General features: G+C 37.8%; 2 protein-coding genes across 4 annotated transcripts in view; both read right to left on the bottom strand.

Annotated features, from left to right (window-relative positions):
• LOC127633370 (actin filament-associated protein 1-like 2) overlaps positions 1–3,237 on the bottom strand; it is a 43,525-nt gene extending 40,288 nt beyond the window's left edge. The window contains exon 1 of one of the 2 annotated variants that reach the window (XM_052112404.1): positions 2,955–3,237. In XM_052112404.1, the coding sequence (XP_051968364.1) occupies positions 2,955–2,970 (16 nt within the window). In that variant the 5' untranslated portion in view covers positions 2,971–3,237. The remainder of the gene's footprint in view (positions 1–2,954) is intronic. The other variant, XM_052112405.1, reaches the window with a different exon arrangement.
• Positions 3,238–3,891: 654 nt separating this feature from the next.
• LOC127633212 (actin-binding LIM protein 1-like) overlaps positions 3,892–13,956 on the bottom strand; it is an 87,492-nt gene continuing 77,427 nt past the window's right edge. The window contains exons 23-29 of one of the 2 annotated variants that reach the window (XM_052112139.1): positions 13,832–13,955; positions 13,684–13,742; positions 13,125–13,185; positions 13,013–13,020; positions 12,546–12,620; positions 11,406–11,486; positions 3,892–10,910 (exon numbers count right to left, since the gene is read on the bottom strand). In XM_052112139.1, the coding sequence (XP_051968099.1) occupies positions 10,797–10,910; positions 11,406–11,486; positions 12,546–12,620; positions 13,013–13,020; positions 13,125–13,185; positions 13,684–13,742; positions 13,832–13,955 (522 nt within the window). In that variant the 3' untranslated portion in view covers positions 3,892–10,796. Of the gene's footprint in view, positions 10,911–11,405; positions 11,487–12,545; positions 13,021–13,124; positions 13,186–13,683; positions 13,743–13,831; position 13,956 lie in introns of those variants that run through there. The other variant, XM_052112138.1, reaches the window with a different exon arrangement.

A 13,956-nucleotide genomic window follows, 5' to 3' on the forward strand; every position in this document is an offset into this window, starting at 1 on the left:
TTGTTTTTCTTTGTAATCATGCACTAGCTGGATGTCTATTCGTTGCACAGCTACTAGCTTTTTTAATGGCAAGGCTGTTGAGTGCGATTCCAGGATGATTCCAAGGAAAGTGCTGAGTCCTGGCTCCAAAGTTCTCCATTTACTAATAAGCATGCTGCTCCCCTGTTGACTTTCTTTAGAAGTGTGCGTAATGAGAGCATGAACTCAGAGACCGAGGCACCCTTTTTTGAAAAAGTGCTGATCTCTCATTCTGAAATGGCTTTAGAGCTGCTTCCAACATGCAGGCTGTCTTCATTAAGATGCACAAGACGTCCCTGAGTCTCCAGCAACATTCTGGAATACAGACATGCTCTGAGCGCTGGCCCAGGCAGCAGAGCCTGTGGGTGGGTCAGGAAGCATGCTGGTATCATTCTGGACCTCAGGGGTGAGATCTGGTTCCACAGGCTGCCTTTGAAGAGAGAAATTAGGGCGGGAACAGAGGAAACCGGAGGGATATGAAGAGAATGCCATGGATTGATTATAATAAAAGAATTCACATGATTATTTGACCTAATATTGTGTGCGCTGTGTGTTTTATGCTTATTAGAGTATCATCAAAGTCTTTCTAGCAAGTCAGTCCACTGTCGGTCATCTTTGGAACGCTCTCGGGTGGCAATTTCCAGTTATGCCAGTGCAGATGCCTTCTACTTACATGGGGGAACACTGAAATCTCAAAAATAATTGGTCAAGATACTCTATTTGGCCTATCCTAAGCATCAGGGTACCTTTCAGATTCATAACTTCAAGTCTGTGGCCCACGTTTCAATGTTGAATAGTACTTGAAATTCTATAATGGCATTGCATCACATAATTAAGTGTAATTGCTATTATATAAAAGAGCACAAGAGTTTAAACTAAATCTCACAGGTTCAAATGTCAACCAAATGTTCAGCACAAAAGCACATTTTCATGTAAAAGGGACACTGAATATGCCAGAATTAACAGTCATACTGAACTAATGTTGACCTCTAGGCTTAAAACACTGTAGTGTTATCCAAAACCCAAAACCACATCCCGAATTACAAGAACCAAAGCTCAGAACGTGCATTTTCATGTTATCAAAAGAGTTCTGTGGACAAAGCCCATGTGTTCCAGTTGACATAAAATACCTCAGGAAGTTGACATGTCCTGCGCTGACATGCTACACTCCTTCTAAAACTATTTGAAACTGTTTTTTCTTTTTTGAATTATTTTATAAATATTATGCATGTAGCTTTAAAGACCTTATATTCTAGGGAATACTGTACTTTTAAAAATGTATCTGTCACACCACAATAAAATCTGAAAATATGTCACCCACTTATTATTTTATGTTAGGACAAATTATGCAATACTCCTCAAAATGCCATCCCCCTCTCCCATCATCTCTTTTCCTCCCTCTATCTTCCTTCCCTCCCTCTCATTCTTATCTCACATAACCAAAATTGACAAAGACTCTTTAAGAGGCATGGCCTTACAGAAGTCAAACCACAACAACTGCAGCCCTGTTCCTGACAGCATTTACTGTTAAAAGTGTTAAGCTTCAACACAGTGCTGTCATTTTAAATCATCACAGTGTGCACATACTTAACAGTTAATTAACACATATAAAATAATATGATCCAATGTCACAGCACAGCTTTGTGGCTCTCTCATCTAACATTGTACAACTGGCGAGGACCCTAAATACTTAAAGAGATAGTTCACATAAAAAATACAATTCATCACTCACCCTCATGTTGTTCCAAAGGAGATGTCAGGAGGAAAGATAGTCTCAACCACCATTCAGTTACAATACATTGCATTTTCATTACATTCAATGACAATAAATGGCAAGAGTTGAATGTCTAATAAGACCTCATTTTGTGTTCTATGGAAGAAGGAGCTTCATATGGGTTTGGAATAACATTGGGGATGAGTCAATGATGACAGAATTTTCATTTTTGGGTGAACTATCCCTTTAATCGATCCAACAGTACTAGAAGTATCTTCTCAGAAATTATGCCAGTACAATGATCAATTCAACTGATTTTGTCTCATAATCAGTTGATCAAAATAAATGGCAAAAAATGTTGTGACACTATACTTGAACCCATTTTGCAAATCCCAAGAACTGGTGAGATAATATCAAGATGCTTTGAGTTAAACTGAAATCTGACTTAAAAGTAAAACTACCTCACCAGCTCAAGTCAGCACAGCAGGGGAAGTGAAATTATGAAGTGAAAACCTTAGTCTATTGTGGTAGAAAGGTTTTCTATTGTCCAAACACCACTTTTTTTCACAACTTACATTAACTTTAGGTTTAATGCTGCTTACAATAGGTTCGACAACACACAGGCATATCTGTAAAAACGAATAGCTACTACAGAGTATGAATGACCAAGAATATCTGATTATTCTATTAATTAGCCTACTATGCAAGGTTTAACTGACCTGAGAATGAAAGGTCTGCTATCCCTCTCATAAGAGTCTTATCAGTTTTGTCATAAAATATTAAGGGTCTGCATTCCAATGCATACAAAAAGCTTAAACCACTGGAATCCAAGGAATTTTGGAAGAACAATTGTTGCCACTGGACAGAATCTCATCTAATAAGCGCTTGTTTATTTATGCGTTCAGAACGCATATTAAAACATCGAGGAAGGATATGAACGATTGGAAAAATACACATTGCATTCACACAGAGAGAAAAGTAAACTTTAACTGGAAACTCCTTTTCCTCCAACTGCATCCCTCTGGAGAGAGATTCCACAGATTCCCACGATCCGTTGACGCATACAGTGAGGGATTGGATTGGAAGACATTGCAACAGCTTAAAATTGCGTAAAGGCTGTTTGGATTTATGACAGTTGGTTTCAACATGACACGAACCCGTAAACAAACAGCATGAACTTTAAGCTTCAGAAAACATAAGTGAGTCTAATAAATACGCTTACCTTTGGGTTTATCCATTGTCCACACGTGAAGAACACTTCCCCGTATGTCAGCAGTCTTTATTTGAAGCAGGTCAGTCCGGAGGCAGGTTTTACAGAAACTTCCCGATTCCTCAGGCTGTTTTGATGTAATGTTATGCTCTCCTCTTCAACAGAGCATTCAGATGCCGCTCGGACTGTCGCGCGACTGCCGCGCCTCCTCTGGCGCACATCACTGCTGCTCAAAACACAACGTCAAATCATGGGCGGACTTACTTGAATATCTTGAATTTAATTCCAGCATTGCATATACTTAGTGACATACTGTATACTTCCAAATATAGTAGATTACAGTACATTGTAGGAAGTAGGTTATAGCTACAGTACTTTCAATGTAAATGCAGTAGTGTATTAGCCTACTGTATACAGTGAGTAATTCCAAGAATGGGGAGAAGCCTACATTTACGTATATAGCCAAGTACTTTCAGAGTATAGTATATAGCCAAATAGTTCTGCATACTGTACAAGGGATTTGGAAGTAGTTTAAAAGGATTCACAGAAGGCTTTATTTACATTAGGATATAGCTAAGGCACATTTTACAACACTATTTAAAGACTAGCTATATACAGAACACTCACTAAAAAACAAACAAACATCTTTTGAACATTTACAAAATCTAAAATAAAAAATGTAAGATTTACACAATTTAATTTCATAAAATTCTATCAAACATGCAAATCTTAAAATTATTATTTTTAATGCATGTCAAGTATAGGGCTACACAGTATCTAAATCAACTATTTAATAACCACATTGAGGCACCTATATGAGAGCAACACAAAGCATATTGTCTTCTGGATCATAATTACAAACTTATTAAGCTACAGGTATGAGACAATTATTATTATTATTATATATTTTTTTTGGTTACAAATATCTCATCACTGGTGTCAACCTGGGAAGAAAATTAGGGGTAGAGGTTACATTATATAATTAGAAAAATATTAAAATATTCTATTGTTTCTTTTGCACAGAGAATTGTTTTGATCTTGCCTGATAAGGTGAGTGTTTCCAAAAAGCAGCCCATTCCTCTGTCAAAGGGAGAAGCTTCTCTATTTAAAATGTGTAGCTTTGACCTGTTGGTGGTCTTGTTACTGTTAAGACCAGTTTACCTTAATGAATATCTATAAAAAACATATTCCCCCTGGTAAACCTAGATAATTTATTATCCAGGGTTTTAATCATTTTTAATGTCATTCAAAAGCAACCAACTGTGGTGATCTTTGTTAAGTCATTGTGATTTCCTAACCCATCTTAATATTGCTTCAGAAATTCAAAAATGTCCATCACAACTTTTCTGTGAACCAGTGGATTTAATGTGTATAAATCATACTTCGTAGTATGCTGTGTTTGTTTTGTCAACATGAAAGTAGGTCAGTGGTATCTATAACCAAATTCCTTTTAACTAGTACAAAGACTATATTAATTCTTCCATCTGTTTGTAAACAACTGATGTTTGGAGACCTCCACTGAATGAATATTTAGGACATGAATGACCAGTCTTTTTTAGAAAGGCTTGATAATTCAAATGAACATGAGAAAGTATTTGTGGAACAGTGGTTGAGTTACTCACCTCAGAGCGACGGGGTAATCCCCTCTAACTGAATCAGTATGGAGAGTGACATGGTGGCCCATCCAAACTGAATTTGTTAATCTACCAGTTTCCAGTCAGTATTCTGGTTCAGCTGATCCTGTGGCTTTAGAGGTGGACGTGTGAATGAGAAACTGTCTGTGAGACGTGGGTGGGAAGGGGGCCTGACAGAGGGTGGTCGGCCTCCCAAAGGTTTGGAGAGAAAAATGAGGGGAGTCATATTGTTCATGCTCACAGAGCATAAAACCCATCACACAGGAGTAGAAATGCTTTGGTACATGCATGTTGTTATGATTTACTTTAAACTTCAGCCTGTAACTATTTCAATGTTAAAATACTTTCTCCAATCCCAGTGTTATAGGGACAACTATAAGTAAACCATTTGACGGTTGATGTTAACACTGTAACGCTACTCTGTTTTTTGAGCATCCTCACCAGCCTGACAGCAACACTGGCTCAAACAATGGCGTGAGTTTGGGGTGGAATTACCTGTTTGTTCGACCAATGAGAGACAGGGGAAGTGTTCCCGGAAACCTGTTTGAAAACAATCACTGGCTAAGTTTGGAATAGCATACTACCATACTACTCTTACTTTTTCTGCCAACCATAGAATGAACATTCCTATAACTACATTTCTGAGTTTTATATGCCATAGTTTTCTGGTAAAATGAACACTACAGGTGCTTCAACAACTGTGTGTTTTATTCACTTTCACACAAATCACGACTACAATGGAAGATTATGACTTATTAACACAAATGATTCGCTCTGTAACTCACACACTGCTATGTTATGATATCTAAACACTTTTACAATAATGTATCATTTGAAAAGCAACATATTTTAATGACTGTATTACAGACCCACCTATATACTCACTTATTCGAATGTGTTTAGCTTGTGTTCTAGCTCACTTCATAGACAAAGAGTGTTGGACGTGGAACCGAGGACAGAGCCCAGCAAGACGAAATTACGTGGTGTCTTTAGAAAAGTATTATTTTTGTCTTGTTTTACTATAAAATTATCAAAACATTCTTATAACGTGATTTCTTTACTTGTCAAGCAAAATGGCATAAGGTATTATGTCACGTTTTAAGAGAAATCTGACAAAATTAAGTGAATTTTAGACTTGAACAAGAAAAAGAATAACTGCAAATGGGGTAAGAAAAATAAGCTTGTTTTTCCTTTGAATTTTTTTTTTCTTACCCCATTGGCAAACAGTTTTTTTGTTTTAAGCATTTATCTTACTAGATTCGGTTAGATTTCTCTCAAAACAAGACTTCAAATCTTAAGGAAGTTTGCTTGTCAAGTAAATCACGTTTTAAGAAAGTTTCGATAATTTTACTGGAAAAAAAACTTGTCTTGAATTTTATTTATTTTTGCAATGTCATCATTTCAGTAAGAATTTCTGCTTTGTTAGCGTCTTATTTTGCTTAAGGACAATATTGGTTAGGTTAGGGTTAAAGTTTTTGGTCAGGGTGGTTCTGTAGGTGCGTTGTACTCATAAAAACCTGATCAGATTTAACATGTCACTCACTTTTGGCAAGTGTGAATGTGTTGCTTTGGTATTGTGGGAATATTGTTTGAATGTTGTGTATCAGCTGGATTGGGTGGGTGGGTGCAGACATTGGCAGATCCTCCTGCCTCTGGTTGGAGCTTAAAGAACATTCCACAACTGTGAGTCAGAGATCAGGGGTCACTGATTCAGCCCCATTTGAGCACTGGGGCTTTTTGATTCAAAGACCTTATGTAACACACATAGTAATACACTCACAAAAACACCAATACAGTCCTTGTGCACAAAGAGGTGCTCAGGATGTGCCAAGTGCATCAGTCAGAGCAAAGACTGAAGATTGCACAGGGGCGATGAGATGCCACCCTTCAGTGAACACAACAACTGAAGCAGTAGGCAGATAAAAGGAATGCATACCTCAGAGGAAGAAATTTCTGGATCATTCAATTGTGTCCCTGTTGAAAAATGCAGCATTTAAGGTCACCAGCATGGGAGGCTGGTGTAGATTTAGCAAATCAGCTTCCTAAGAAAGACCACAATGTTTGGCCCGCACGTTTAGCTGTTGAACAACATTGCTATTGTGGTCCACAAGCTAGACCAGCACCAAACCAGCATAAACCAGCTTGGACCAGCATAGAAATTACTCAGGTGTGGTGTTCATAAGGGGTGTCCAGGATGGAGAACCTAAAAGCAGGTTCTTCTGAAGTTTTAACCTACTGTGCTGTCTTGCTGGCTGCTGACAATAACACCAAATACTTGTCAGTCTTTTTTTCCATCTTGTCACCTTGTGTAATTTTTCAAACAGTCAGGAAAAGTGCGCCACCTGATTAAACTATGTTCTCCGCTCCCCTGGATACTCGAGAAGAAAGCGTTATGTCATTAAACAATATTATTCCACCACTCCTACACTGCGTGGTCAGGTTCAGTCTGGCTCATACAAGGAAAAACAGGTTTTCTGGTCAAATTTGTGTGAGAATGATCCATCAAACCATTCCGAGAACATTTAGGAGATATTGGGTTAATGAGTGGAGGCGAAGCTCCTCATTACCTCTACATTTTCATCAAATTCAGTGCAGAAAATCCTGACATGGGCTTGTGAGGTCTGAAATCCAAGACCAGTGTATAACCACCCAGACATCACAACCTGTGAATCAGTGGATACAGCAGCTAGATGGCTGATGCCAAACCTCAAACTACTGCAGTTGAAGGCATAGTTAATACAAAAATGTTAAGTTCTGTTGTCATTTACTCACCCTCATGTTATTCCAAACACCCAAACATTTTCCTTTCTTCCATGGAACACAAGAGGAGACATTTTGAAGAGTGTTAAAGTAATAGTTTACCCAAAAATTAGAATTCCCTCAACATTTACTCACCCTCATGCCATCCCAGATGTGTATGACTCTTTCTTCTGCAGAACACAAATTAAGATTTTTTTTAAGAATATCTCAGCTCTGTAGGTCCTCATAATGCAAGTGAATGGGTACCAACATTTTAAATCTCTAAAAGCACATGAAGGCAGCATAAAAGTAATCAGTATGACCTCAGTGGTTAAATCCATGTCTTCAGAAATTATATGATAAGTGTGGGTGAGCCACCCCTATTTATTTTTTTTACTATTAATCAATTTCACTTTCTTCTTTTGTTTTTGGCAATTCACATTTATCATGCATTATACCACATACTCGGCAGGGAGGTAAAAAACAGTAAAAAAAATAACTTAAATATTGATTTGTTTCTCACCCACACCTATCATATCGCTTCTGAAGACATGGATTTAACCAATACATTATTGTGGATTACTTTTATGCTACCTTTATGTGCTTTTTGGAACTTCAGATTTTTGGTACCCATTCACTTGCATTGTGTGGAGCTACAGAGCTGAAATATTCTTTTAAAAATCTCATACACACCTGGGATGGCATGAAGGTGAATAAATGACGAGAGATTTTTCATTTTTGTGTAAACTATCCACTATATGTTGCAACTATATGTTGCTCTCCCCCATTCAATGAAAGTGAATGGTGACTGAGGTTGTCAGTACCTAACATTTCCTTTTGCGTCCCACAGTCATATAGGTTCAGAAAGAGTCAATAATGACAGAATTTTCATTTTTAGTGAACTACCCCTTTAAGACATGAGTAGCCATTGCCAAACATCAGTAGAGAAAAGCCTTCATAAACATTTGAAATGCTAAAATGTTATGAAGAGGTCTCAAAAAAATTAATAAAACAAACTAAGCATTATAATGTGCACAGCAGGACACCCTGGTATAGTATACAGCCTCTTTCTGCTGAAACTTGTGTGTACAATATACAGTCTGTGTATGAGTGATCTTTTGGTACTGGTGGGACTGTGTCACAATCTGATGAACATGGAGAAAGCATCATTTTCTTTTACTAATTTTCAGAAGAGTGACAATGGTATAATTGACAAGAAATACTAATAAACACTCTACCTCAGTCACACTCTTGCTCAAATAGCTCAATTAGAGTAAGACTGCTGTAGTGTAACCGTGCCATGGCTTGTTTTCAATCCAAGGCCTGGGAGGAGAGCGTTTTGGGAAAGGGGTCATACATTTATCATGCTGAGAATATGAAGGAAAGCACCAAGGGGCTTCCAAGGGACTCAACAGACAGACCTCCCAGTCGTAAGATGGGCCCCTGCCCCTCATTTCACACAGGGATCATTTCTTGAGAAAGTGCAAATAATGACAAGCTCACACAGAGATTTCTCATATATTTCATGTAATGTCTCCCACACAGTCATGATTATGTCAGTCAGAGACAGATATCAATATGATCTGAAGCAGAGTTTTATTACTCATTAGAGCTTATACACCATATTCATCAAACCTTTCCCTCCAAAAAAAAAAAAACTAAAACACAGACAGACATACAGACAGAAAAAGGGTGATGTACACAGCAGAGGTATCAAAACCAACTCCTCATGACTGGTTCTAGTAATCACACTAGTTATCGTTTGTATGTTTGGTGAACCTATAAAAACACGACGCTGTAATATGTCTTATTTCTTTGTCATTTACCCTGTTTGAAACATAGGAAACTGCTGGAAATAATAGCCCATAATACATCAGAGACTCGTATCTATGGGAACAGCATTATTTTGGCAGCAATGTGACTGAACAACAAACAACCCTGATATCAAATCTACATCTGGCACAAGTGCTATGGCTACAGCTCCGACGATCCGGCGGCAACACAGTGGCAGTATTGAAACACCTCTGAGGCAGTTATTTCAAAGGCCTTTCTTTGCAATTTCATCTTTATTCAAAATTATATGCTGTTAAATATTGCAGAAAGGATCAAGCAGTGGTAAAAATATAATAAAATGGATTGTCTGATTCAGAAGGCGCTGTTCAGGACACATCGTCACGTATGACTTGAGCCTGACCTCTACTGGCGAAACTCCCGATAATAAACAGTTTTTTTTTTTTTAAATTAATTTAAAGGGTTAATTCACACAATTATGGACATAATTTACTCACTCATGATTCCAAACCCCTATGACGTTCTTCAGTGGAACACATAAGATGTTAGGCAGAATTTTATCCTCCTTCATTCACTTTCGCTGTATGGTAAAAAAAAAAAGATAAAATGAAAGTAAATGGTGACTGAGGCTAACATTTTGCCTAAAATCTCCTTTTCTGTTCCATGGAAGCTTGGGTTTGGAAAAAAAAATTATTTAAGTCCTGACATAATTTTCATTTTTGGAGTGAACTATCCCTTTAATTTTAATATTCTAAACAACAATAATAATCACCAATGCCCCTTTTGACTATCAGACAATATATCAGCTTTTTAATCAGTCAAAAAGTCTATGGGCAAAAAAAATAAGAAGCCTTAGATAAAGAACGTATCTATTTCAGGTGCAGTTATGGGCTTTGGCTATGGAACATACTTTACATGTAGGATGGTTTCTGAGGATTATGACAAGGTGGCAGAGAGCTGGTGGGAGAAGATGCCGATCTCAGTTTCAACAGGTTCTAATGCTTTCCAGACCTGGGGCCCAGATGAGCCAGGGGACCTTGGCTCTGCAGGTAGAGCCCAAGCCTCTCATCTTCAGTAGCTCTCACTTCCCGCTCTTAACAAACATCAAAGCTCTTGTAAGGTCTGTAGCTGTAGGGAGCTCCAGGGATTACTACAACTCTGCCACCATAATAACATTTATAGGGGGAGATCCCTGCTGACAGCCCCCAGGTCCCCATCCAAAAAATTATAGTCCTGTTTTACAGGAGGCAGGTTTAATGAGTGCAGAACAAACCATCAAGTCTCTTCGTTTCTTAAAGAGACAGTTCGTCCAAAAAGGAAAGTTCTGTCATCATTTGCTCTTAGTCATTTTGTAACAAACATGTATGTTTTTCTTTCCTATTTTTATCTCTCCATGGATTTGGAACAACATGATTATGGTGAGTAAATGCTGACAGTATTTTAATATTTGAGTGAACTATCCCTTTAAAGGGTCACTTGTGCCTCATGTTGGTTATATCCAAACACTCATTCAAATGTAATCTAGATTTGGGAAAATAAGTAGTGGTCTTCTTGAAGCAAAATAAGATTTTTTTTTTTTTTTTTTTTTGTGTGTGCATGTTAAGAATAAAAAGGAAAAGTAAATAAGAGGACTATAGCTCAAATACATTATATGAGTGACTGATAAATTAAAACATGCACAATTGGCTAGCTAAAAAAGCTTTGCTTTCTTCTTCATGTCATTGCGCTTCCAAAGAGGAAGTCTGTCAAACTTGTGGATCTCCATCCCAAAAATGTCAAAAAACGTCTCGGGAGCCAAGTGCCGCTGGAGAAAGAAGGAGAAAAGGGATGTGCACAAAGAGAGAGAGAGAGAGAGAGAGAGAGAGAGAGAGAGAGAGAGAGAGAGAGAGAGAGAGAAAAATGGGAGACATAGTTTATAAATATAGATTATAAATCATTGCTTTCATAGGATTATGTGAAGATATTGGCTTTTTACATTTTACAAACAACTCACAGAGCATTCAATCTATAATTTTTTGTGTATGTGTGTGTATATATATATATATATATATACACACACACACACACACACACACATACAGTACATAAATACAGTATATTACATATATATATATATCACACACACACACACACACACATACAGTACATAAATACAGTATATTACATATATATATACACACACACACATACAGTACATATACATGTATACACACTATACAGTTCTATTGAAATTGAACCCATGCCATTTACCAGTTGAGCTACAGGAACACTAGAAACTATTTTCTTTCCTGCTAATTACCTCCAGTCTTGTCCTGTCCACATCCTTCGTGAGCTTAGTACGCCCTCTGTTGGTGACAGTGAGCATTTCATATGGGTACACCTTTACAAAAGGAGGGATTGTGTTGTTATGGAGAATGCTATGCGAGGCATTTGCCAAACACAATGAATTGCTGAAAGCAGTGCTGGGTGTAGGAATGATGATCAGTAATTACATTCTAACAATTAGCACACAAACACCAATTCTTGCCAAAACACTACAATACAGCGCACATGGAATGTGAAAGGGGCTATGTGCAAAGGAGGCAACAGGGCATGCAGTAGCACAAACAATAGGTGAATCTTGCGTGTGAGAAAGTGTGAGTATATAAGTAAAATATAGGAAAGTGTTATAGTGCTACTAGCAATCCCACAGACAGTTAAAGGTGTTGCATTTATGTTATGCTAAAATACTTTTGCCCATACAACTAAAAGTAAGCAATTCTTATGCTGATTATGCTGAAATGCAAACACTTTGTGGTACTGAACATTGCTCTGTTTGTTTGAGCATCCCAACCCTCCCAACACAGCAACATAAGCTCAACCAATGCCGCATGTTTGAGGCAGGACTATTTGTTTGAATGACCAATGGCAGAGGAGGGGAGTGTTCAGGAAACCTGTTTGAAAAAGTTGATTTTTTTGCAACTCCATTTGGAAGGGATAGTTCACCCAAAAATGAACATTCTCTTATCATTAACACAAATGAAGATGTTTAGAATTTATCAGATCTGTTGGTCCATACAATGCAAGTGAGTGGTGGCCAGAACTGTGAAGATCCAATTATCACATAAAGGCATCATAAAAGTAATCCATATGACTCCAGCTGTTTAACCAAGCAGAGCTGAGATATTCTTCTAAAACAGCAGATCTTCATTTGTGAGTATGTACAGGTATGTCATGTGATGACATAATTTCATAGCAATGGAAGATATGCGAGTAATGCTAGTCTTGTTCTATCCACTGACCATCGCCTGTGAAGCAGTGCCAAAATAACAGTCCTGATTGATGAATAATCTTGGCTTTGAGAGGGGGTGATTATTTATTGAACACAGAGGAGCAATTACAAGATGGAAAAGAGAGAAAAGTCTGAATTCTCAAGAAAGAAAATATTTGGGATACTTGCTTTATATTCCAACATATTAGGCATAGACATTCCCCTGTCCATTCTTGCAATGGAATCTTGGGCATCTTGGGTGGGCTATAGAACAAAACACATACACGTGATGCAAATGATAAAAGAAAACAAAAACTGTTTTGAAGATTTCAGAACCTTGGGAAATAGTCTGGATCTAATTCCTAACATTGTGCTGTATCGAGTACTTTCCGAGGGAGGTGGATCTAGCCAGGTTGGAAACTCAATTATTCATGTGCTTTGTTTTGTAGCCTCAGTGCAGAAGGGTGGGAGAGCATTTTGAAAACCCTTGACTGTGCTCTTGTCTTTCCCCATACAGTAGCTCAAACTCAGACACAAGCATAGCAATGAGGGCATGAGTGCCATTCCAGTTACATGTAATGTAGCATGGTTTCACTTCCATATGTGCATGATTGCTGATGCACATGCTCAGTGCCTAATGTGTGTCAATCACATACCTTGAAATCTGTAAAATGAGAAAAGAAAAAAGACATGAAATCCCATGAAATTATTTAAAGCTTCATTATCACAGTTATTAGAAGTATATACAGTAAAATCATTGTATTTTACCTCTCTGGCCTCCACATACATCCCCATAACTGTTATACTGAGAGAGTTCTGTTGACTGGGGCTGTAAGTAAATGAGGCATGGCATTAAATTACACCAAATCCATCCAAACTATCCTCCAAACTAAAATGTCAATATAATCATATTTGCTATAGCTGTTGGGTAAACAAACCAAGCTGACATGCATTTAGGCAAGGGTCAACTACATAATGCAAAGTGTATTTTAAAGGTTAAACTGTGTTTAAGGGTATTTTTAATAAATGACTGGTCAGGGCAAGCTGTTACATTTCTTTTAAACATTACACATGTATACAATTAAAAAATCACAATGATTTGACATTTTTGTGTTACCTTGTTTTGTGTTTCATAATTGTTTAACTGTTTAAATTTAGCTGAAAAGCCTATAGTGGGGTTTTAAATGCAGTTTCCATTGTGACAACCCCACAATCTGTGACAACATGCCCCACTATTGTAGCACAGCTTGCCCCAATACTGAGGAAAAGTGGCAACTAGCCCCATTCTCCCCTATTGGTGAAAAACCAATCAATGGCTGATACTTACCCGATGCAGGCCATTTCGTCCGTATCCCGGCAGAGAAGAGGTTTTGGACGTTTGGGAGTCTACATCAGAGGACAGAATCATTTTATATATTAATACCAGAGTAAAGCTATTTTTGTGGTGTTTGCTTTCCAAGTGGGTGGCATTATACCTATGGTACAGTTAGCATATTGAGAGTCAAAGCGCTGGGCGGCCACGCTCCGAGTGTGTCTCTCTCTGTTCATGTCCTTCTCCATCTCCTCTTTCAGAATAAGCTTCCCAAGACCTGACTGGATC

The sequence above is a fragment of the Xyrauchen texanus genome, chromosome 40 (genome assembly GCF_025860055.1).
Source record: "Xyrauchen texanus isolate HMW12.3.18 chromosome 40, RBS_HiC_50CHRs, whole genome shotgun sequence".
NCBI lineage: Eukaryota > Metazoa > Chordata > Actinopteri > Cypriniformes > Catostomidae > Xyrauchen > Xyrauchen texanus.